This window comes from Ammospiza nelsoni, chromosome 21, assembly GCF_027579445.1.
Source record: "Ammospiza nelsoni isolate bAmmNel1 chromosome 21, bAmmNel1.pri, whole genome shotgun sequence".
In the NCBI taxonomy this organism is placed as follows: domain Eukaryota; kingdom Metazoa; phylum Chordata; class Aves; order Passeriformes; family Passerellidae; genus Ammospiza; species Ammospiza nelsoni.
The window spans coordinates 10,595,616-10,620,560 of NC_080653.1; the positions used below are offsets into that span (position 1 = coordinate 10,595,616).

General features: G+C 50.2%; 1 protein-coding gene across 2 annotated transcripts in view; it reads right to left on the reverse strand.

Annotated features, from left to right (window-relative positions):
* ACACA (acetyl-CoA carboxylase alpha) overlaps positions 1–24,945 on the reverse strand; it is a 99,253-nt gene that overhangs the window by 61,118 nt on the left and 13,190 nt on the right. For both annotated transcript variants that reach the window (XM_059486719.1, XM_059486720.1), the window contains exons 4-29: positions 23,332–23,464; positions 22,266–22,404; positions 21,839–21,948; positions 21,321–21,402; positions 20,865–20,963; positions 19,880–19,986; positions 19,391–19,501; positions 19,062–19,271; positions 18,343–18,513; positions 17,575–17,736; positions 17,158–17,321; positions 16,160–16,310; positions 15,603–15,706; positions 15,017–15,098; positions 13,655–13,800; positions 12,856–13,006; positions 11,548–11,682; positions 11,041–11,187; positions 10,681–10,869; positions 10,067–10,167; positions 9,874–9,962; positions 8,793–8,917; positions 5,741–5,854; positions 3,947–4,060; positions 3,329–3,418; positions 2,741–2,859 (exon numbers count right to left, since the gene is read on the reverse strand). In XM_059486719.1, coding sequence (XP_059342702.1) covers positions 2,741–2,859; positions 3,329–3,418; positions 3,947–4,060; positions 5,741–5,854; positions 8,793–8,917; positions 9,874–9,962; positions 10,067–10,167; positions 10,681–10,869; positions 11,041–11,187; positions 11,548–11,682; positions 12,856–13,006; positions 13,655–13,800; positions 15,017–15,098; positions 15,603–15,706; positions 16,160–16,310; positions 17,158–17,321; positions 17,575–17,736; positions 18,343–18,513; positions 19,062–19,271; positions 19,391–19,501; positions 19,880–19,986; positions 20,865–20,963; positions 21,321–21,402; positions 21,839–21,948; positions 22,266–22,404; positions 23,332–23,464 — 3,345 coding nt within the window. The remainder of the gene's footprint in view (positions 1–2,740; positions 2,860–3,328; positions 3,419–3,946; positions 4,061–5,740; positions 5,855–8,792; positions 8,918–9,873; positions 9,963–10,066; positions 10,168–10,680; positions 10,870–11,040; positions 11,188–11,547; positions 11,683–12,855; positions 13,007–13,654; positions 13,801–15,016; positions 15,099–15,602; positions 15,707–16,159; positions 16,311–17,157; positions 17,322–17,574; positions 17,737–18,342; positions 18,514–19,061; positions 19,272–19,390; positions 19,502–19,879; positions 19,987–20,864; positions 20,964–21,320; positions 21,403–21,838; positions 21,949–22,265; positions 22,405–23,331; positions 23,465–24,945) is intronic.

Here is a 24,945-nt window from a genome sequence, read left to right on the forward strand (position 1 = left end):
CAGCACGTCACCGCTGCCCCATTAACATCAAACCCAGCTCGGGGCTGCAGGGATCTCCAGGTGTCCTGGGACCATCCTCCATCCCTCCCTTCCCCAAAACCCACCCTCACAACCAGGAGGGGACCCTGGCACCCCCCGAGTGCCCCTCTGGGGCTCCAGGTGGGGTCAGAGCCCACAGCTGGGTCGCTCCTGGCACCCAAAGATTGGTGCCAGAGGCTGCTCCAGCAAACAGCCCACAGAAAATGCTGTCAACTGGGGCAGAAATTCACATTTTGTGAGTAGAGCAGTGTAGAAGGACAGCAGGAAAAAATCTCTGCACGCTGCTCTGAATGTGAGCGTGGGGTTCTTAAAGAAGTCCTGTTTGGGATAAGGGATATTTAACCTGAATTTTGGGATATCTAACCTGAATTTTGGGATATTCAACCTGGCTTCTGGGATATCTCACCTGGCTTCTGGGATATTCAACCTGCCTTTTGGGATATCTCACCTGGTTTTTGGGATATCTCACCCGGCTTTTCGGATACCTCACCTATTTTGGGATATTGGACCCACAGAGCCCTCTGGGGCTCCCATTTAAAGCTCTTTTCCTCCCTGTGACTTCCCCTTGCTGTTCCTGCATGAGGATGTCTGCTGTTCATTTAAACAAACAATTCCCCAGTCAGATTCTGCCCACAGCACCCTCCAGGAGCAGGCTGCACTCTGTGACTTTGTCACATTTAAGGGCTTTTCTGTCCTCTCTGCCTCCCTGTGGGCAGCTGATGGCAATCCTGCCACGGCCACAAGCACAAAGCCTGAGCTGTGATCAGCCAGCTCACAGGGAGTCACTGGCATTGCTTCTGCCACAATTAAGGAAAGGCAGAGCAGGGTTAAATACCAATAATGAAGAATTTAAATACGAATTTAAACACCTAATTAGAAATTTAAACTACTGCTGTTTTCTCTATGTGGATGTTTGCCTCAGTAAAACTTGGGGGCTCTCAAAGCTTCACAGATATCTGACACAAAGGGATTACAAATATCTGGAAAACGTGTGGCCTCATAGAACAGCAGCTCCCAGAGGGAATGCTCTCCTGAGGGCTCCTGGCACCTGCTCTGGGTCCCCAGCCCTGCAGAGCCTCCAGGGACATTCTGGGATATTCTGCCTCTGGGGTTTGCCCTTGGGATGCATTTTTGGCTTTTCAGCCTAAGAATTTGTGCTACAAAAGACACAGAAAAGCACATGATGAACACAGACCATGGTCAAGAACAACAAAGAAGATTTAAGCAGGACAGTGTCAGGGTTTGGAGATTTCCTTGTCCTGGGTTTAACAGCAGGTGGTGGCTTCAGAGCCCCTGTGCCACCATCAGCCCCTGGGCACCTCCAGCCAGCCCAGAGGAGGGCAAGGAGCTGCCCAGGGGCCAAATTCATCCCTGGCAGCTGGAGAGGAGCTGATCCTGCCCCTGATCCTGCCTCCCCCGCACAAGGACCATGCATGGAGCCTGAGCTGAGCTCAGAACCTGCCCCAGCCAAGCCAGAGTAAGGGCAGAGGAGATTTCAGGCCAAGGAGCTGCTCCTGGAGCAGGGAAGGAACATTTCCCCTCTCCCAGCTGCCCTGTCTGATCCAGGCTGTGCCCAGAGCAGCCAAAACTCCCTGAGCAGCAAAGGCAACGGAGGCCAGCAGAGAGAAATGGAGGGAGAAGGAAGGGGGGGAAAGAGCACGATAAAGGGGCACTAAAAATAGCCTGCAATTATGTACAAACATTCCAGAAATGCAGGGACACAGATGAGCCCAGGAGAGGCTGGGGCTGCCTGGGGACAGCCATTCACTCCCAGCAGAGCAGAGCCTGAAAACCATTCCCTAACAACTCCTGACGGGTTCCAGCGAAACGAGACCAGAGCCCACCAAAAACCAGAGCGGGGCAGAGATGTGGGGAACAAAGGAGGCAGGAGGGGCCCGGCACGGACCGACAGTGGCACCCGGTGGCTGCGGGGACTCACTGCGACCCGGGAGCCAGCAGGGACAGCACAGAGAGCTCCCACCCTCGGGGGAAAGAGGGGATGGGCTGAGCCCAGATACTGCCAGAACAACCTGCTCCGGGGCCAGCTGCCCTTGGAATAACATGTAAGGTCCTTCCAAGGGAGGAAGGAGCTGTAAGGTCCTTCCAAGCCAAACCACGTCAATCCAATGGTGCTGCAAGGTCTGATAATCAGGTTTGCTTTTTCGAAATGAACTGGAGATGCCACCCTTCTCTCCAGGAGGAGGCAGCAGGATAAGTGCCCCTATCACCACTGCTGTGTAGCCCAAACCATCATGGTTTTGGTTGGTTTTGGGTGTTTTTGGTTGTTTTTGGTCGTAGTCACAAGGAATGCAAAACTGAAAATCAACGTGTGCCAACCCCACATAAATCACAGCTTTATTTTGTGTAAAACTCTGATCTTGGTCTGCTCCATCAAAGAATCCTGTGCTACAGAAGATGTCACCCTATGCAGCCAAGGCAGGAAGGAGCAGAGCCACACAAGCAGTCAGAAAGGGCTGGCAGGAGGGGGACAGGCACTGTTTGACTGCTCTGTATTGAAATTCTGATTAATTGATCATTCTGTCTGGAACTGCACCGTTTGGAAGGCTCTGGATTCAGCCAGAACTGCCATTCCAGAGATCACGTCCAACCCAAGCTGCAGCTAAAAACCAGAAAACTCATGAAAACCATCCCACTGAAACGAAGCCCCTTTCCCCAAAGCCCCCTGCAGAGGCAGTCTGACCTGTTGGGGTGGGAGGTGGGCAGCATGAACTGGAACTCCACCACGCAGGTGTTGTCCTTCAGCTGGCGGTGCTGCACGCTGTTCAGCTCGTAGGCTATGTAGGCTCTCCTCACGTACACCTGGCAGGGACACAGAGCCATCAGACACCCCTGGAGGGTCCAGAACAACCAGATCCCTGCAAAGGAGCACCTGGATAAACTCCACTTCAACCAGAGTTTGTTCTTTGAGAAAGGCAGAACCATCAGGGTTATGATCCTGTGCTCGGGCTGCAGCTTCACCTTCTGCCTTCAAGCATCTCAGTCTTCACACAAACTTAACTTGATTTTTAATTTCACTCAGTTACCAGTGTTAATGCTGTTAACATTAATTCTAACCGCAGTCTTCACACAAACATAACCTGAATTTGAGATTTTACTCAATTACCAACGTTAATGCTGTTAACATTAATTCTAAGCATGCCCCATCCCACACAACCTACAGCCCTCTTAGATCATGCAGGGTTGCTCAAAACAGACAGTGCTCAATATAAACCAAATCCACAGGAAAATTAAAATATGATTTTTTTTTTTTCAATGGGAATAAACTCACCTCCAAAGCTGCCATTCTCACCACCTGGTTACTGTGGTAGAAGAAGTTGGGAAGCACATCAAAGATGGATGTCTCAGACAAAATGAGTTTCTAGGGGAGATCACATTAAGCAGAGGTTTAAAAGAGTGTCTTGCAACCAGGATCAGGCAGAAAAGGAAAAACCCCAGATCAAGCTTGGGTAGTTCTGACTGCTAAGCTTTACTTGTTCATCAAGGATTATGACTTTTTAATATTAGAGCACAGAAAACCTGAAGTTGGAAGGGATCACTGAGTGCAGCTCCCTGCTCCTCACAGGACTAAAACCAGAACCATGTGAGAGGAGCTCATCCAGCTGCCCTGGAGCTCTGGGGCTGTGCCCATTCCCTGGGGAGCCTGGGCAGTGCCAGCTCCCTCTGTTCTGGGGAAGAACCCTTCCCTAATGCCCAGCCTGGACCTCCCCTGGCACAGCTGCATCCGTGCCCTCGTGCCTGGTGCCCAGAGGAGGAACCAGCACCTCTGCCCTGGCAGGAAGGTGCAGAACTGGCACCAGGCCATCCCCACACTGGCACAGGGCAAAGCTGGACAGCAGAGGGAGGTGAAGGTCAGCGAGAAGGGAGCCCAGGAGAGGGGCTGGGGTACCTGCAGGTTCTCAATGCAGAACTGGTGGCCGTACATGTCGATGGCTGACAGGAAGATGGACTCCACCTGGTTGTGGCGCAGCTCGTAGGAGGGCAGGTGGGAGGCAATGAGCACCTGGGGAAACACAGGCAGGGTCAGGGGAAGGGAACATGCAGGGCCAGCAGCCTGCTCCATCCCTGGGGAGGCATCCTGTGCCCTCTCCCTCCCCAGCTCATTTGTGTCTGCTTTGGTGTCACTGGCAATTCCCCAGGGAACGGCTCCAATCGAGGCCCATCAGCGCGTGGCACTGAGCAGGGCACAGCTGCCAGGGCTGCCCAGCTGCTCATGGGGAGGCAGAGCTGGTGGGCAGCAGCTGTGGGGACACCCAGGCTCTGCTCCTGGGCAGGGGAGGGAACAGCCACCGGTGCCAGGCACCAAATGCCCCAGGTGAAGGGGGCAGAGGTAGGAAATGGAAGCAGCCTGCAGGGAAAATGAAGTGGGAGAGCAGCACAAGGGCTGCAGCTCCATCCCCAGCTGCTGTGCGGAGGTTCAAGGACACAAACACAATCCTGGAGGAAACAGAAGGTCACTGAGCAGCTTCAAACACCCTGCTCATCTTCAACAGCCAAGCTTTGAAATAAAAGGAGAGACACCCCCCCCAAGTGTGAGTTTTCCTGCTTTAGGCTGGAGATGGGGAGGGTGCAGTGAGAGCAGTGATCACACTCTGGGGTCAGGAAACCTCTCAGCCCCTCCTGGCAACACAGGGAGGTTCAATGAACTGCTGAGGAGGAAGCTCACACCAATATCTGGGTGCCTGTGTGACATTCGAATCGGTTCTGCAGGAATTTACAGCATCCAGAGTTTTTCCAATTATTTCCAGGTTAGAACAAAACTGACAAAGCCCAACTCCGAGATGGGAGAAGCCCTGCAAAAGGGCAGCATAATTCTTTGTGGTAATTCCTCAGCAGCTGCAAAGAACAGCTGGTTCTTGTGCAAATGGCTCTCCCTGCTCTCTGCACACATGGATCCACAGCTGAGGAACCAGGAGTTCCAGCTCCAGCCATGCTGTTCCTGCACAATGCAGGCAGCCTATGCTGGTCAGGTGTGCAGATGACAAAACCACCAAAACCCACAGTGGCCACACATTCCCACCTCCTCCATCACACAAACCATGGGCTACTCACAGCTAACCCCTGTGTGAGCCACACAAAACTTTTTTTGGAGGAGCAGGGACAAAGTAATGCATGTTGAATTTAAATATTACAGTGATTGGGAATGCACCACAGTTAATCACTGTTAATCAGCTTCACTCCCCAAGTGCTGCTCACAGGAACCTACTGTCCCCATGTGCACAGTGATGGAAACAAACATCAGGAGCAGTGGGTGTCCCAGGGCTGAGCTGCAGGCAGGAGCAGCCTGGGTGTCACAGACAATTTTTATAAAAAATCCTTTCCTTAGGATTTTTCCTCCTGAGAAGCTGAGAGGCCTCAGGAACAAAATGTTAACATTGATTATCTGCTGCTGTGGGATGCAACAGGTGCATCTGTGATTGGCTCACATTGGATGTTTCTAATTAATGGCCAATCACAGTGAGCTGGCTCAGAGCCACAAACCTTTGTTATTCATCCTTTCATTCTTTTCTATTATTAGCCAGCCTTCTGATGATATCCTTTCTTCTATTCTTTTAGTACAGTTTTAATGTAATATATACCATAAAATAAGAAATCAGGCCTTCTGAAGCATGGAGTCAGATCCTCCTCTCTCCCCTCACCCTCAGACCCCTGTGAACACTGTCACACCTGGGCAGAGCCTCACCTGCCGTGCCCTCAGCGCCACCTTGGCGTTGGTTGTCTTGCTGAGCTGGGTCAGCTCTGTCAGGATGTTGATCAGCTCGTCTGTCAGCGTGGGGTCACGGCCACACAGCTGGTCCTGGCAACACAGACAAGGAGAAGTGCTTGGAGAGGGGGGAAACGTCAGCCGTGCTCCCCCAAAGGAGTGTGAGCCTGCAAGCACACACTCAGGCTGGACCACAGCATCCCCAGCAGCCCTGACCTGGATTATCCTGCAATTCTGCGCTGACAAGGACACAAATATTCAGCATTCAACGATTTCACAAGGTGAAAGAAGGGACAGGCACTCCATTCTCCAATTTGCAGCACATGTTTTGGCACCCAAACACATGCTGACTTCTCAGAGAGGCTCAGGAAACCTTTTCCCATTACCCAGTTTCAGGTTTGTACCAGAAGTTTCTCCTTCTGGTACAAACGGAAAACTCAAAGAGCTTAAACTGTAGCCAGGCACCTTATGGAACATGTAAAGGTCACCAGACCTTCCCCATGAAGGGTGACCAGAGTTACACTGCCACAGAACCTCCTGACACCCACCTAAAAATCACCTCAAACCTCAGAAGTCCCCACAAGTCCACAGCCACAAACCACCCAGGCTTTCAGCAGCTTCAGCCAACACCAGAAACAGGATCTGCCACTGCTCTGACAAGGCTAAAGCAAAGCTAACTAAACCCATGAATAATGTTCTGTATTTCCTGCCACAGTACTCGACTGGCGCCATAACATTCCTTCTAACCAGAGAATCCTGGATCTGAGCAAATCCACAAGCTTTCCTTGCTGCCTAGACTGGCTGGATAAAACAACAAAACTGAAGAGCACAAACTTGCAGTGTTAACGCTGTTCCAAAACTCCCCTGAATTCATCCATTCAAAAAATGCCAGCAGTAGAGACTTCCTTCCAAAAATACTTTCAATTCCCATGAATAATCCCACAGTCTTCAACACTTCTTGTGAGCTTCTCCCCTCCCACCCTGAAGCCTCTAGGAGCCTCTAACGTGATTCTTCCACACAGCACTTAACAGCTTGTCTTGATAAATTAATCATAGCAGGGAAATGTGAGATGAAACAGGGATTTGCCAGGAGAAAGAGCTGAGGCCTAAAAGTTTAAAGAGATCTTAAACACCCACAGACCAGAACAGGCCATCTGAAGAGCCAGGGAATAGAAAAGGATGAGGGGAAACCTCTGTGCAGCAGGTGGGATTGACAAACCTGCCAGGGAAAATGAGTTAAAAAGCAAAGCCAAATAATACAGAAGTCCTACAGGGGAACACAGAACTGCTGGGTTTGAAACACAGACTCCTGGTGTTGCTGTGCTGCTGCTCCAGGGAGCAGAAATCCCCCAGGACAGGGGGCCCTGCCATGGCAGCAGCCACTCCATCCTGCTCAGACCAAGATGTGCATAAGCTAAGCACAGAAAATGAACACACAACAAATCACACCACACTTCAACAGATGTATGAAGGATGAGGCCGCTCCCACCCTGCCTGCAGTGCCTGCTGGCTAGAAAAGGTGAGTGATGGCAGCACAACAGCATTACTGAGGCATCCTTGGAGCCCCTGGTTAATAATGGGCTCCTGGATCCACCAATAACAGCCCCACAGGCAGCCAGGCTGCCCTGAGCCCAAACACACCAACAGCCTGGGCCCCAAAAACAACACAGGGGTCACACCAAACACCCCAAACACAACACAGTAGTCACCATGGTCACACAAACACACCACACCTGTCACCGTGGTCACACCAAACACACCACAGCTGCCACCCTGGTCACACCAAACACACCACAGCACAGGTGGGAGAGGAGTGATGATGGTCTTTTGGTTGATGGAGAGCCTAGAAGCTCAGGGACACCCAGGTGTGCCAAGGGTGACCATGATGTCCCTCCTGAGCTCCTGTTCCCACTGCAGAGGGAAATCCCTGTGCCCCCAGTGAGGTGGCACTGTGGATTTGGGTAACCAGGAGTGGCTCCTCCACCAAGGTCTCCCTGGTGATTCTGGCTCCAGCTGGGCTTTGCTTGAGCAGAACTAGCAGGCAGTGATGGTGTGAAGAACGCCCCAAGAGCAAGGGACAAGGGAGGCTCTCTGAGGCCTCCCCAATGCCCCTCACACCACCAGAGCCAGCGAGGCACAGCCACACCAGTGACAAACACTGAAAGCTCCAGTCCTGCTCCAGCAAGGGCTGCTCAGGATGACAACAAGAAGCCAAAGGCAGGGCTGGCTGTGCCTGCACTGATTGGCAAAGGCAGCAGCAGAGCCTGGGCCCAGCTCCCTGACAGGGGCTAACGCCTCGCCCGCACCCCCGTGTAATTACACACTTGAGTGACTGGACTCTGAAGAAAATTGAAGGCCTGAGCTGTGAACAGCTGCCATTTTCTCTCTCCATCACGCCAGCGTGATTACTTGAGAAATGAACAGCCCCAGCTCAAAGCTACTCCAGAATTCTCAGAGGAAATATGGCTCCGTGTTCAAATAATGAGATTCTTAAGGCAAGCGTTACTTACAATCACACCACACACCAAAGAGGGAAAGGGGGGAAAAAGGGGAAAAAGGAGGGCCAGGAAGAAAGAACACCAGCATCCTTACATCTTGCAAATGAGAATTTGAGAAACCCAGCTTGGGTCTAGGAAAACTATGGCTCTTCTTTTGCTTTGGAGAGTTATTTAGTGGATGGCTTCTTTAGATGTCTTTTGGGCAGTAACAGACTACAATATGGTTGTAAAATAAAAGACAAAAAGAGGAAAAAAGAAAGAGGAAAAAGAGAAAGAGAGAGAAAGACAGAAAGGGAGGAAAAAAGAAAGAGGAAAAAGAGAAAGAGAGAGAAAGACAGAAAGGGAGGAAAAAAGAAAGAGGAAAAAGAGAAAGAGAGAGAAAGACAGAAAGGGAGGAAAAGGGAGGAAAAGGGAGGAAAAGGGAGGAAAAGGGAGGAAAAGGGAGGAAAAGGGAGGAAAAAAACGAGAGAAAAAGACAGAGAGAAAAAGACAGAGAGAAAAAGACAGAGAGAAAGCAGGCAGCAGGCCCTTACAATGAGCATGGTGACCAGCAGGTTCTTCTTGGTGACCTGGGCGTGGGAGAAGATGTAGTTGAGCACGGCGTTCATGTCACTCTTGTTCTCCTCACGAAGGGTGAAGACACACTTGTCATAGTGACCTGCAGCAGAAATGCACATTGCTTTTCCACCCTTCACACCTCCGTGGCAAGGATTGCAAGTTACCAGATGTGTCTGTATTTTTCTAGGTGTATTTTTTGAGCATCTGCTTGGCTTGAAGGGAGCTGACAATGGAGAGAGACTATTTACAAGGGATGGAGTGACAGGACAAGTGGGAATGGCTTCACACTGACAGAGAGCAGGGTTAGGTTGGGTATTTGAAAAAAATTCCTCCTTGTGAGGGTGCTGAGGCCCTGGCACAGGTGCCCAGAGCAGCTGTGGCTGCCCCTGGATCCCTGGCAGTGCCCAAGGCCAGGCTTGGAGCACCCTGGGATTGTGGAAGTTGTCCCTACCCATGGTAGGGGTGGAATGAGATGTGCTTTAAAGTCCCTTCCAAGCCAGACCATTCTGTGTTTCTCTATGGTCCACACAATCAATCTGGGAAGGAATCATTCCCACCATCACCTACTGCAAACTTTAATTCTAACATCCCACTCTTAATAAACAGCTCCAACACCAAATGCCTCCTTTGTGAGCAATTCTGAGAGAGGAATACGGAGCTCAGACTTTCATTCAAATGACAACCAAAATGAAATAACAGCAAAGAGCCTTGCACCATCCTCTGCTGCCAGCAAATTGAAGTGGAAATGAATCTGCAGTACCATTAGGCCAGGGCAGGTAATGGAGCAGGACAAAAGAAGAGTGGAATCTGAACTACCTGTAAGAGCCAGAGCTTTGGAATTAACCAGGGCTCCATTGCCATCTTGTGCCTGGATCCAGCAGTGCAAGGCATTGATTTCACCTCTCAGTTCAGCTGAGCTTCGGGACAGAATCTCCCCTACCAAACCCAGGGAGACCCCAAAACCAATCCTGTGCACCTCACCTCAGTACAAGATGAGGGCAAACCTTCCCCAAAGGGCCCACATGGGACTTTGCAGGACCAAACTCAGGAACTCACCGTGCTGGAACTGAGTCTCCACCTTGAGGTACTGCCGGAGCAGATCCATCACCACGGCCTTCATGTGGCCCCGAATGCCACTGCGGTACCTGCAGGGGCACCAAGGCAGCCCTGAGCGAGCTGCAGGCACAGCCAGCCCCTGCCAGGGCTGCTGGGGGGCTGCTGCTCTGCAGGACAGCCTGGCAGGGCTCACCTCTGCACCAGCTGCACGATGCTCTGCGTGTTCATGAAGAAAACCTCGCGCTCCGACTTGCGGTTCAGCGTGGCCGCGTGGCTGTCCAGGATGTTGGCAATCTGAGAGGGAAAGGAACGTGGGGAAAAAGCACAGGGAAAAGCCTCAGTGGGCTGGACAACCAGCAGAGACACAGCAGAGCCCCAACAGACTCCAGCAAAGGAGATCAAGATGTGCCAGTGATACAAAAATCTATGCAGTGTATCATACCACGGAGAAATCCTACCCGGCCTCCCTTGGCAAATCATCCTAACCTCCCTCAAAATCATCCTATTTTGAGGATCCACTGGCACTACAAACTGCCCATATATCATGCCCACGGGGCCACTGATAAGATTAAAGTGCTCCCAGCAGTGTGCCTGGTTGAAGCCACACTGAGCAGGGAGCACAGACCCTGCAGCACAGGTAAAGAGACAGCCTTGCAGTGACAGAGGTAAGGATCTTCCACCATCAGCACCCCCTGCCCAAACACACCTTTCAGGTCCAGTTAACCTCCATGTCACTCAAAGGAACTTTTTCTCTCTGTGTGCCCCAACACAAAGCAATTTTCCCCCTCCAGGAAGGTGGCTGCTCACCTGCTGGCTGGGGAACTGGCAGAGCACCGACGTGATGTTGCTGGCATACTGCGCCATCTCCTTCTTGATGGACTTCTCCACGTTGGGTGGGATCCTCCCAGAAACACTGGTCATGATGTCCTGGAGCTCCAGCAGGGGCAAAGAGGGATCCCTCAGGGTCTTCATCAACCGCTCAACCCAGCCCTTCACCTGGAGAGAGACAAGGCAGTGAAGGCAAGAACGAAGAAGAGAAAAAACAACAACAAGAGGAAAAAGGAGAGGAGTGATGTCCAACATCCCCTCCCCTGTGGCAGGAAAATTGCCCAGCCTTCCTTGAGCTGCAAGAAGGCAGTTTAGGCTCTGGAAGAGAGGCCTCAGTACCTTGCTGCTGAAGAAGGGCTCTGGCAGGCAGTAGCCATTCATCACGTTCACCAGGTTGTCCAGCACGTAGTGGAAGATGCGATGGAGCTTCTCACCCCGCAGGGCTGTGCTCTGGATCTGGGGCAGGGTCCCTGTGTGCAGCTCAGCCTGCAATGGGGAACAGCCCCAGTGAGCCTCCTGTGGGTCACCAGCCCTGGGAACAGTCACCCTCAGCTGGAGCCAAGGGTTAACCTGCAAGGATTCCCAGAGTGGGAAATGCACTGGGTTGAGAGGTACAACCCCACAACAGTGCTGAGGTAAGCAGGAATGGTAGATAAGTTTGGCCTGAATCAGACAGGGAGAGAAAAATCTCAGTGCCAGTCCTCATCTGAGACAAATAAACGGTGAAGTGACAATTCCAGTACAATGCACAAATGGGAAACTGGCTCACTGGAACATCCTGTACCGCTCCCAACATTACTCCCTCATTAAAACCCCACAAAATCTGTGCCTTCTGCAGCTCCTCACCTGCTGAACCCTGCTGGGATCATCCAGCTGCAGCTTGGCAATCACACAGCCCGGGTCCAGGACTGCCCCTGGGCGTTTGACATAGTGGATGCAGCCTGACTCCCCTGCTGTTATGGTCATCACCATTTTCATCACCTGTAGCAAGGAAAGAGGTTACACATTCATCCCCTGTGCCCCAAAATGGCTCTGGTTTTGGGGGGCAGCGGGCAGTGTCCCACCCCAGACAGAGCTGCACTCAGGTGTGCCCAAAACTCACAAGCACAGATGTTGGGAACAAAACCCAGACACTGAAGTGAATGGGAGAACAAAATAATTGGCCACAAAATAGTGCAGCAGGAGTTTCAGGAATGGCACTGCTCACACTGCCTGAACAAACAGGGCACTCAGGAAGGTCCCACACTCAGCACAATGAACAAGGCTGACAATTTTCTGCTGCGTTCCAAAGGCTCCTCTCAAAGGCTGCAGCCACATCTTCACTTCAAGCAGAGGGAAGCAGGATCACTTTCTAGAGCTCTCAGAGAGCTCTTCCCAGACAGAAATGCTTCCTCAGATCAAGAGCTGCTGCCTTTGGAGCAGAGGGGTTGGGTATGGGGGAGCCAGCTTGGTTTTACCCTTGCTCTGCACTACATCACAGGGATTGTGTGGGTGGTGCCTTCTTAGCCATGACCTGTTGCAGTGCAAAAGCACTTACATAAAATAGCTGCATCTATGTCTTGATATTCTTCTCCTACTCATTGTCCCCAGCTGGTTTAATTGCCCCTCTGTCATCACACACCTTCCCCTCCCTCAAATCTGTTTTGAGCCACACACTCCTACACAGCCCCTTGTGCTTTCCTCATCGTGATGCAGAAACTGCTCATCCTCCTCCTCCTCCTCAGTAAGAGTTAAGTAACTTCCTAGGGAGAAGGGAGGAGTGACACTTATTAACTTCTGGGATCAACCTGATAAATGATCAGCTAACCAGGATAAAGTTTGTTACCTCATCCTGGCATACAACTCTGTGTCAGTAGTACAAGGAGAAGCCTTCTTCACCTGGGAAGGGATCCCACCTTCCCTTGGAACCTCAGGAAGGTGATAATCCCAGGATTTTTGGGCAATTTTGCTCATCACTTGGTGTAGAGTCATCAACACTCAAATTTCTGCTGTTAAATTTCTTCCCCTCCCCATCACCCTCATTGATGATTCCTGCTGTACTTCTGGTTAAAATTTGCAAATGAAACACTGTGAATCATCCCTCATGCTCAAATCCCAGTCCCAGAGCATCCAACACCCCTCCCCTGGTCCAAACCAGTTCTCTGGCAGTTTTACCTCAATTTCTGCAAAGCACTGGCCTGCAAACACGTGTCCCCCATCCTCCACCACATACTGGATCAGCTTCCCCGCGGAGGGGGAGCGCAGGATGGAGGGATCGTTCTCCTTCTCAAACACACAGGTCTTGTTCCCAATGGTGATGCGGTACCTGGGGGACAGCAGGACACATCAGCATGACAGAATTCCCTGGGGAGGGACAGAATTCCGTGGGGAAAGGTGTGGGAAAGGGAAAATCCAGTCTGCCTTTCCCTGTTCTACTTCAAAACAAAACTACAGGAAAACACCTCAACCAACAGAGAGGTGGAGATCGCAACCCAAGTGTTACCCAAATTCTCTGTCCTCCTGAGCAGATCCATTACTTTTCCCAGAAGATAACACAGCAGAGGGGGCAGAGTTCACATTCCAGACCTGGGGATGCCCTTCACTGCCCTTACTGCTCTGATCCTTGCAGGGAATTTCGAGGGCATGCACTAAAACTTGTCTTTATTTCTGAAGCAGCCGTGGAATTACAAGAATTTTAAATATTTTCAGGTTCTGGGTTTTTTTTTTTTTTTGTTTTTATAATCCCAAAAGTCACTTGTAAGGACCAAGGAGAAGAATATGGACTCCACTTGGTGCACGGCCAGATCCTTCCTCTAACAGCAGCCAAGATCTGCTCTGTCTCAAAACTCACCTACAGCGCACCCAGTAAACTCCACCTAGGAGAGAACTCCCCTCCCAGCTGACCTTTCGGGAAGCATGAAGTCACAAATGCACCTCACATTAGCAGTGCAAACGCTAAAGATGGAGCTGCTACCTGTCCACTTCCTCCTTCATGTAGGTGGTGTAGCTGCTGCCGTCGTAGGAGAGCAGCAGCCCGCCGTCACTCAGGCGGTGCACGTCCACCTCCACGCAGGAGCTGTTCATGATCACCACGTAGCAGTTGGGAGACTGCCTGGTCACCTGCCAAGCCACAGAAATGGGAATTACCCAGGGAACTGAGCACAGCACTGAGGGTCTTGCCTGACACAACACAGAGTTTTCCAAGTGCTGCAATAGCGGGAGTTGATGAAGAGGAACGGAGGTGTTCGACGCTGTGTGAAAAAATTGGGGTCACAAAGGCAAGGAAGCAAGTGAGCAGAGGGATGGAGCAGCTCAGGGCTGAGAGAATTGGGACTGTTTAGCCTGGAGAAGAGAAATTCTGGGGAGGTTTAAATGTAGCCTTCCAAAAGCCCACAAGAAAAATGGAGAGGCTTTTCACAAGGGCCAACCCAAATCAGTCTGGGATTCTGTGACACAGCAGCCAAGAGATGCCAGGACTAGCGCTGTCCATGAATGCTGATTTAATCCTCTCACACTTCTGCACTGAAGGTTGAGGTTTGGTTGTGCAATCACGATTTGCTCACCCTTATCTCCTTACAAGGCACAGTTGTGCACTTACACTGCATAATGGAGGAGATAATTTGGGAGGAAAACGAGAAATTGTCCCACAGCAACAAGTGCTCTCCCTGAGAAGGGGATCCTATCCCAGTCTCTGCCCCAGAGCTGCTATTTGAAGCTGGGTAAATCCTTTAAAGAACACTTCAGCTGCTGCTCAATGCTTCTATTCCTCACCAAAGATAAATCCAGGGAGGTGCAGAATTCTCACTGCTGCAAAAAAACAGCCTATGGTCTTGCCATTAAAAACTTCAACACAAACTTGCCCCAGTAAGCTAAAGAGGATTGCACAGGCAACCTTAAGTCTAATATTTCCTAACTTTCATATGTTTGTTTGGTTTTGCAACATGGGGCTTTTGCATGCAGCAAAAAAAGCAACACCATGGGGAGAAATTGCTGCAAATTCTGTCACGTTGGTGTGTCAAAACCCCAGCAGAGCAGACCTACACATTCAGAAAAATCAGCTGGAAGTTTTGGCCAACCAAAACAAAACTATTTTGTAGTAGTTTTTGCCTGTAACAAAGCAAATTTCACCCTGCTCAGAGCAAGAGGCTGAAATGTTTACAGACATTGCAATGGGGCGATGCAAGGGGTGTTGCCCTGCTGATTTCTTCACCCACTAAAGCAGAGAACATCAGCCCTGCTCAGACAGAACTCCCTGCACAGATCTGTGCAAAGGGGAGGCCAGAGCAGCACAGGGGGCCATGTGCAGCCCAGGCAGGGGGTGGGTCCCACTCTGTACCTTCAGCACGTATTTCCGTCCCTCGTAGATGAGCTCCACGTCCACCGTGTTGAGCAGAGTGTGAGCAGGGAGGACCTGGCCCCTGGAAAGGGAAGGGCAAAACAAAACTGATCTTCCACAAGCCACCAAAGGACTACCAGCGGTCCAAAGAGCTTCAGAGATGCATGCAAGGCTTCAGGAAACACTGGCAGAGAGATGGGAGTAGGTTTTTATAGTCTCTTAGGAGAGACACGAATCGGTTTGACCAAGTCAAACAAAGTCCCTCCAGCCACACAGGGCAGCTTTGCTCTCCTTTCCATCCACTCCTGGGTGATTCCAGACTCCCTGATGCTGCCCTAGCAGCACACAGAGCAAGAACTCCGTGTTTCTGAGCCATTTTCTGGAGCTCCTGCTAGAAACCAAAGCAATCTGTGCAGCCAGCAGGGGATGTTTGCAGATGCAGATACCTGCCAGTTTTCCCAGCAGATAAAGAGCTCCGTGGGGCCAGGCAGCAGCCAGCAGATAACAGCCCCTGAGCATTGCTAGGCTGCACTTGACAGAACCTGTAGAGCAGCAGGGATTCCTGGAGAGCAGCTTGGCCTCTCACCTTTCCAGGGAGTGCAGGAAGTTGGAGACGCTGTTTCGGAAGCTCACGTCAGCCACGTGCAGGGCCCCACACACCACCCCCAGCATGGTGTCAGGCCTCTCAGCCTAAAAAAGGGACAGCCACAGTCACACCTCCCCCAGCCTCAGCTCAACACACAGCTACAAGAATCAGCAGCCTCAGCTCCATTTTTGGTTCACGGCCAACACTCTAAAATCAAGTCAGTGTGGCAGCCATGTGAACCCTACACAGAAGCCATTATTTCTGTAACCATTTAAAACTACATTTTCTTCTGCCTGGATCACATCTCGAGGTTCCAACAACACTTCCACTGTCATCTGTCCCAGATTCCAAACATAACATTGTCTTAATGATTTTCTGGACAACTTTAAGACCAACTTTCCCCAAAAGGGACGACCTAGGATTCTGATATATGTAAGAAGCAATGCCACGAAAATATTTATTCATCAAGTGGACAGTGACCATTCCTACACCCTTTAGCAGCAGCAGACACCACCCCTGCCCCTGCCAGGTGTGTCCCTGCAGGGCAAGCAGCTCACCTGCACTTTCTCAGCGATGAGCCGGTCCAGCCAGCCCGTGTCGATGCGGTTCTGCTGGAAGCTCTCTGTCTCCAGCAGCTTGATCAGGTATTCCACAGTGGTCCTGAAGTCCCCTCGGATGGACAGCTCCTTCAGAGCCACCACCATGTTCCTGAAAGGGGAAAGAAGCCCTGTTATCTATCCCATCCTAATGGCAGCTGCAGACAGAAAAGCACCTGAAGGTCAGAGCAGAGGAGCGCGGGCACTGGATGGAGCAGGGTCCTGAAGGGATGTTGGAAATGGGAGAATACTGATTTCCCTGCTGCTGGTGTGAAGGGATGGTTGGAAATGGGAGAATACTGATTTCCCTGCTGCTGGTGTGAAGGGATGGTTGGGAATGGGAGAATGTTGATCTCCCTGCTGCTGGTGTGCAGAGCAGCCCAGTGGGATCAGGTGTTCCCCCTGCTATCATCACCCAGGCCCTACCACGTGTCAGGGGTGTATAACAGACAGACAGACAGATGTGGTGTCCACCCCACCCAGAGTGGAACTGGGAAAGGCTCTGGATGAAAAACGTGGATGATAGGTCAGACAGGTCTGCCTGAGGACCAGGTGCTTTAAAATCCCACAGCACAGAGGACACTGCATGGCTCACACACCATCCTGAAGCATTGTTCACTCAGGTTTGCAATGTTTCCCTGTTAGAAGCCTTCACTTGGATGCTTTAAAGAGAGATTTTCACCCTGTGGTGGCTGTGTCACAGCCCAGCAGCAGGTATACAAGGCAGGGATGAAACAAAAAGGAGGAAAAAGAAAGAAAATTAAGCAAAAAGTGTAGAAATGTAGGTGCAACATAATGGGATTGCAAAGCAAGACAGGATGAGAAGCCTGGCCACAAAATGGAAAACAAGATAAAGACAGGGAAATTGTTCTTGAAGCTCCCAGAAGTAAGCAGCCTCGTTTTCCCTGGATCAAAGAGGACAAAGCCAAGCAATTCCTAAGGCCTCCCACATCACTTACGAGATGGCTTCCTCACGGTTCTCCCCCCAGGAGAAGCAGTGGCCAAACTGGGAATCAGCAAACTCATGGAGCCCTCCTGCAGCAGCCACGCTGAAATAGCCCCAGACGTTCTTATTGCTGCGGAAATTCAGCTCCTGGACTGTGCCAGAGCTGGGCTTGAACCCCTGCAAAGACAGACAGACACTCAGACATTGCTCTGTGCCCTACAGAAAAGGTGAACAACCCAGAATGAGGGCTCTGAGAACAGCTCTTTGCGCTGCACCGCGGTGTAACAAGTTCAGGCTGTGTCTAACGGAGTCTAAGTGAGGTAAGGGAAGAACCTCTTAAATTTGCTGCCAAAACGTTGAGCAGCAGCAGCAGCAGGGAGAGGCCCTGGGAAGGCCAGGGTGAGCAGCAGGGCCAGAGGGGAGGCCTCACCTCGTCAGGGTTCTCGCTGGTGATGCGGGCGGCGATGACGTGCCCACGAGGGCTGGGCACGTGGGCCGAGTTCTCAAAGTCAATGGTGGTGTCCCCCCAGGGAGAAACTCCATACATCACCCTGATGTCCTTGATCCTGTGCAGGGGGATCCCCATGGCAATCTGAGGAGGGAAACATAGATAAATAAACAAGCCCCGCCACTGAGTTTGTCCCCTCACAGAGGCAAGCATTCACACTTCCCAGGACAGCTCAGCTCAGTGCAATATCCACCTTAAGCCCTCAAGCCAGCATTTTCCATTGACTGATTAAAAGGCCCCAGGGAATGCTGGCAGTGCCAGGTCAGCTGAGGATGGGCATGCATTAGGCCTGGTAAAAATATACTGAGGTCCCAGTGAGGCAGAAGGGCCCTAATTAGTTATAGGAAACTGTGGAATTTTGCAATTATAAACTGTGGGCAGAGTAACCTGCAGAACCAGCTGCTGGCTGCATCCTTATGGAGCAAAATCCCATTTTGCCTGTTCATTAGTAGGGCTATTTTTTTATAGATACAGTTCAAAAAAGAATTAGAAAATCACACAGAGCCTTACTGAGGTGTGAGGGGACTGTGGCATCCACCCACTGCTGGAAAGCTGGGGGGACACACAAGGGCCTGACAAGCCACAGCACACCAAAAACTGCTCTGTACAGGATCTCTGAGGGAACCCCTGGTGCCTTTGGGGAGCATCAAACAACTGCTGAAAGGTGGGAAATTCCATGTGTGTGCTCACCTGGAGCTGTGCTGCTGGCAGGTTGACATCTGCCACCATCTCAGTGCAGGGATGCTCCACCTGCAGCCGTGGGTTCAGCTCCAGGAAGTAGAAGCTGCCATCCTGGCTGTACAGGTACTCCACAGTGCCTGCACTCACATAGCCCACCATCTTGGCAAGCTTCACTGCACACTGGGACACACAAAACAAGAATATTGCATTGCCAGTCACACAAAACAAGAATATTGCATTGCCAGACACCCCTGCTCGCTCTGTTCACCCAGCACACCCACTCCAGATTTCTGCTGCCATTCTGAAACACCCCAACACTTGTAACAGGCCCAAGAGAAAAGCCAGTGGAGTTTTGATTTCTGACTTATTTCATCTACAATTCACAGAAGGCAGAGTTTGAAGCAAATATTTGCAACACTCAACATCAGGCAATTCCTGCAGCTCCTGAAACTTGCTTTTGATATGGTAACACATTTAAAGCACACTTTCCTCCCCTTTCTGGGGGGGCATTTATCTTTGAAAGGAGCTGTTGGTGTTGGAGATTTAGTGTGGAAGACCGGAGATTTAGCTGTTGGTGAGATTTAGTGTGGGAATGTGAGTGGCTGCCCACGCCAAGCAGGTGGAGAGACACAACGCTGCATTGCTCCTTTAAAACACTCAACAATGCAAATATAAAACAAAAATACCAAGTGCTGGCAGGGCAGGGCAAGCTGCAGAGCCCCTCTCACCTGCTCCATGTGCTCAAACACTGCAGAGGTGGCAATGGAGGCTGGGGCCTCCTCGATGATCTTCTGGTGGCGGCGCTGCACGGAGCAGTCGCGGCCGAAGAGCGAGATGGCGTTGCCGTACTGGTCTGCCAGGATCTGCACCTCCAGGTGCCTGGACTGCTTGGCCAGCCTCATCACAAAGATGGGGGAGCCTGGCACCTCTGTTTGAACCTGCAGCAGGGGCAGAGAGAGGCAGAGCACCCCGTGTGAGAGGCGCCCTCGGTGCTGAGGTCCCACAGACCCAGCCTGAACACCGAGAGTAAAGCGGCCCAGGGGAGTGGGAGCATCACCTGTCTGAACAGGTTGGGGAAGTCATCTGCATTGTTCACTTTCCTGATCCCTTTTCCTCCTCCTCCTTCAGAGGCCTTGATCATGACAGGGTAGCCAACCTCCTCAGCAGCCTGGCAAGAGGAGCAGAACAGCAGGGTAAGGACAAAAAGGCAGCAGGGTAAGGACAAAAAGGCAGCAGAATCCAGCGACAAGATCGTTATTTCCTTATATCCCTTCTGATTCACATCCACATCTGACTATTTAGCAACCAATGGCATAGAAACCAAATACCCCATTGGCAAGAGTGCTTGTAGCTGGAAAAATCAGCAGGGATTTTGTGATTACAGAGAACTCTGACCTCTGCAAGCGATCACAAAATGTTTTGTCAGTGCTTCAATGTTATTAAATCTACGAATTCACAGAAAAGCTTTTGTGTAATACAGAAAATAATTTAAAAATTTGGGTAACATGAAAACCCTCAGACCCACCCTGGAAGCCCCCAGACCCACCCTGAGGCCATCATCAGCGTCCCTGACGTAGCCCTTCTCGTAGAGCTCCTGGGGAACGCTCAGGATTCGCTTCTGGAGGTCGTTCTCCTGCCAGTCCACTCGCAGCCCTGGAGCACAAAATGACTTAAAACCAGACCACAAACTGACAAAGCCAGACTGGAGTCTGTATTTCCAGCTGAAGTCTGATAAAGCCCCTCTAAATGAACCCATTCATCTCCTCTGTCTATCCAATAATTGACAGGGGTCAAGTCCCAACCACTGGGGCAGAGGAACCCCCTGAGTTGGTCTAGCTACAGTTAAAATGTGCACAATCTACATAAATCACCACCTTTAAACACAAGAAATGTCCTCAGCACCCTCTGAGCTCCCAGTGCTGCCAGGCTGTGAGGAGCCACTGCAGGACACAAGTGACAGTCACAGTGCTGAGCAAGGGCTGGCAGCCCTCAGAAAAGGAGAGTGCAGAGGGTAACAGACATTGCTGATCTCTGGGGAGCAAGGGTTTTTATCCAATCCATCACATCCCCCTCCATTTATCTGTGAGAAGCAGGCTGTTATTTACAGTGCTTTGGAGCTGCAGAGGAATTCCATGGCAGCAGAGCATGGGCTCCAAAGCTGCACAGGATCATGGGGGGCTTTGGGCTGGAAGGGACTTCGAGGATCACCTTGTTCCAGGGCAGGGACAGCTCCCATCAGACCAGGTGAGCCTGTGAGCATCAGCTGCACTCCAGGGAAGAACCTCTTCCATGTTTGCTCACATCCCCTCCCATCCCTCCTCTGCATGCTGCCAGCTTCTCCCACCACCCCAGGCTCATCTCACCCCCAATGTCACTGGTGTGCTGGGCAGACAGCACAAATGGGAAAGCCTGAACAGATGGAACATCTCCTGGAACACACTTGTGAGCACAGAGCTTCTTAAAAATTGGACATGCTGGAGGGAAAGAAGATCAGGATGCTCTTGATAAACACAGGACAACTTCCCTCTTACCACTGCCACTCCAGGGAAGAGTTGGGATGCCAGCAGTCTGAGCCACGATGGAAGAGGCAATTTTATCTCCTAAGGCCCACATGGCTTGGCTGGGAGGACCTGCAGAGAGCAAAGACCATGCATGAGAGAGACACAGGGGTTTGGACATTAGGGCAGGTCCAGAAATCTGATTTAGGAAAAACTCCACCCCTCCCATAAAACTGAGCCCTCTTTAAAACGAGTACAGGGACAATCTGCTTTAACAGGAATATTTTCTGATTTTTTACCTCTACATTAAAGACTGTTTTGGAAAACTTTCCCCTTCTTCCATACAAGGACTGCTGTAAAGAACATTTCATCCACCCTGCACTGCAGACCACTCCTCATGGCTCTCTCTTGGGCTCAGGGTTTCTATCCCCCTAAACCTCCCCACTCCAAACAAGGAACAGACACCAGAATGGCAGTCCATCTCCTCACCCATGAATGCAATCCCGTTTTTGTGGAGAAGTTCTGGCAGTTTGGGGTTCTCTGATGCATGGCCCCAGCCAGCCCACACAGCCTGCAGGAGAAAACAAACAATTTGCTCTTTGTCTGAATGCAACAAGCAAGTGAGCAGAAACAGACACATGCAAACACTCCAAGTCTTTCTTTTCCTCATGGAAAACAGCCTCAGAACAGCCTCTGAGCTGCAGGGTGTGCTGAATTTCAAGGGTGGCTTGCACCTTGCAGGCAAGTGCAAGCAGGCTGAGGAGGAGCTGGGTGAGGAAGATCTGGGTGAGGAGGATCTGAGGAAGATCTGGGTGCAGGAAAGTGCAGGGCTGCAGGGATCTCCTTCTCCTGCAGATATTCCTACTGGGACAGCCACTGCACTGTCCCATGGGCTGCAATTGGGTGCCCATCTGGTTTGAATTCCAGTTTCTTTGTCCTGCTTTGCTCCCCAGCACAGCTCCTTCCTGAAGGACAGGAGACAGCCCAGGGTCTGTGGCACCTCTCACCTGCACTGGGATCCTCTTGGCAATGTCCAGGATGAGCTCCACGTTTGCATAGTTGTTGTTGTTGGGTCCTCCTGGCACGGGCACGTAGTGATCTGCCATTTTAATGTACTCTGCAAACACAGGGGGTCCATTCAGCCCGCAAATCTAACAGCAGCCTAAAATCCTGCTTTTTTAGAGCAGGACTCACTCTAAAAATCCTGCTTTTTTAGAGCAGGACTCACTCCAAAATCCTGCTTTTTTAGAGCAGGACTCACTCTAAAAATCCTGCTTTTTTAGAGCAGGACTCACTCCAAAATCCTGCTTTTTTAGAGCAGGACTCACTCTAAAAATCCTGCTTTTTTAGAGCAGGACTCACTCTAAAAATCCTGCTTTCCCCAGGCTGAGCCCTCCCAGGGCCAGGAGGAGGCTGTGACCCTGCCCAGCTCACCTGCATTGGCTTTGAGGTCCTCAGGGGTGACCATGACCACGAACCTGATGGCCCTCTCGTTCCTGAACATCTCGTAGGACCAGCGGCGGATGGACCTCATGCACTTCACTGCTGCAATGCCATTGTTGGCTATCAGCACCTGGGGGCATCAGAAGCTGGCATCAAACAGAGTCTAAATAGCACCAAATTTATATTTATATAGTTATTCATATTTTATATATTTATATATTCTATATTTATATAAAATATATGCTATATATTTATCATACAGTATTATTTATATATTATAAATATATATTATAATATCTTTTATATTAATATATTTTATATTTATATACATAGCACAAAATTTGTATTTATATATTTATTCATATTTATATATTTATATATGTGTATAAAATATAAATAATATATTTCTTATATATTATTATTATTTATATATTATAAATGTACATTATTATATGTTTTATATTTATATCTTTTATGTTTATATAAATAGCACAAAAATATATGCTTGTATATTTATATTTACAAGTTTATATTTGTATATTTTCTATTTTTATATTTACATGTTAACAATCATTAAAGAAGTTTTTTCCCCCCCACAGATTTATTGCCCAGTTTGGGGCTGTGCAGCTTTTCAGCCAGCATCCTGCTCATGGCACATCTGTCAGTTCAGAGAGCAGCTCCTGTTTCAACACAAAATTTTAATGTGCTATGCCTTGGTTGGATTAAAGAGCAGAAGGACTCAAATCAAATTATTAAGCATTTTAAAATACATTTCTTAATGTTTTTCCAGTCTACTTTTGTTTTTTTCTGTCTATAAATCCTTCTGTACCAGCAGAAGTGCTCTGGCTCACTCACATATTTTTTCTTATTACTTTAAGATAAAATAATCAGATATCTGTTCATCACAGATTAAAAGGAAACACGATGATTCCAGGCAGAAGCACAACCTCCAAGCTCAGAAACATCGGTAATTTGATACCTGCAGTGTACAGCCTCAGAGAGACGAGGCAGAGCTGCAGAGAGGAGCTGGGATATCTGGAACAGGACAGGGAGTTACCTTCTCAATAACTTTATTGCCCCCAAAGCGAGTCACAAACTCTGCCGGAGAAGCCACGGTGAAATCCCGCTGCACATCCACCTTCTTCCTGTCCCGGCCCTGCTTGACAAGGTGCAAACCAGACATGCTGGGCCTGGGGAGAGGGACGGACAAACAGCCTGTCAGGACAGCCGGACACCAGCAGAACAAAGCGTGTGAGCAATGGGAAGGTTCTCTTTGGCCACGCTCCCCAGTCAGACAAGCGGAATCTCTCCTTGCCCCCAGACCCTCAAACTGGTGCTGTGTTTCGCAGGGATAACTCCTTTTAAACTACTTTTCAGTTATTTCCAAAAGTTTCAGGTTATCTGGAAAAATCCCAGCTATGTCAAAACATAAATAGGTAAAATTACATCTGCTGTGTGTTGCTGTCCCAACACAGAACAATGCTCCACCAGATTGCCTTCAATCCATCCAGAGAAGCTGGAAACTACAGTGATTTCTGGCTTTGGCAAAACAAGCTGCAAAGATCAGGCTCTGTAAGGAAATCCTCTTGGAAAGCACAGCAAATTTATCTCCAGGTGCAAATGAGAGACTCAGACTGGCTGTGGAAATCATCTTCCAGGAGCTCTCCACTACCCAGTCTTTAATATCTTCCTCAAAAGCTCTGGGAGCCAGAGGACAAATTAATCACATTACTCCTACTCCAAGCACAGAAAGCCAATTTTGTGCCTGCCAAGCCCAGCCCCGTGCCCTGCCACAGCTCCTGTGTGTGGGAATGGCACGGCCACCTCCCCTCCTCCTGCTCCAGCTCCCACAGCAACACCACAGGCACAGATCCCCTCTGGCTCTGCTTTGCCAGGGCTCACAAAGCTCAGTCTGTGAGAGGAAATTCCAGGGGAGAGCACAGAGCTGCTCCTCACACCCAGTGCCTGCCCAGGTGCAGCATGGCTGGAAATCAGGGAATTCATGCGACACTTTCCATGTCACAGGCACTGAAGCTTCACCTCTGCTCAGCCCACAGATCACTTGTTTTTACTGTGATTTCCCCAGATTTCCCTCCCCAGGAGCACAGGGAAGCCCTTCCCCTGCCCCTGGCACCAGCACAGACCTTTATGAAGGAATGAGGATTGGAAAGGAGGATCTCAGCTCAGAATGAGGAATCCAGAATCCTCAGGAATGAGGACCGGGATGAGGATCTCAGCTCAGAATGAGCAATTCAGAATCCTCAGGAATGAGGATTGGGATGAGGATCTCAGCTCAGAATGAGGAATCCAGAATCCTCAGGAATGGGGATTGGGATGAGGATCTCAGCTCAGAATGAGGAATCCAGAATCCTCAGGAATGGGGATTGGGATGAGGATCTCAGCTCAGAATGAACAATTCAGAATCCTCAGGAATGAGGATTGGGATGAGGATCTCAGCTCAGAATGAACAATTCAGAATCCTCAGGAATGAGGATTGGGAAGGAGGATCTCAGCTCAGAATGAACAATTCAGAATCCTCAGGAATGAGGATCTCAGCTCAGAGCTCTGGGAAGCCTCAGCAGCACCAAGGGTCACTGCAGATCTGTGCCCAGGAGACCTCTGGACAGAACCTCTGCCCTACTCAGCTGCTCCATTGAGTAATCCCCAATTC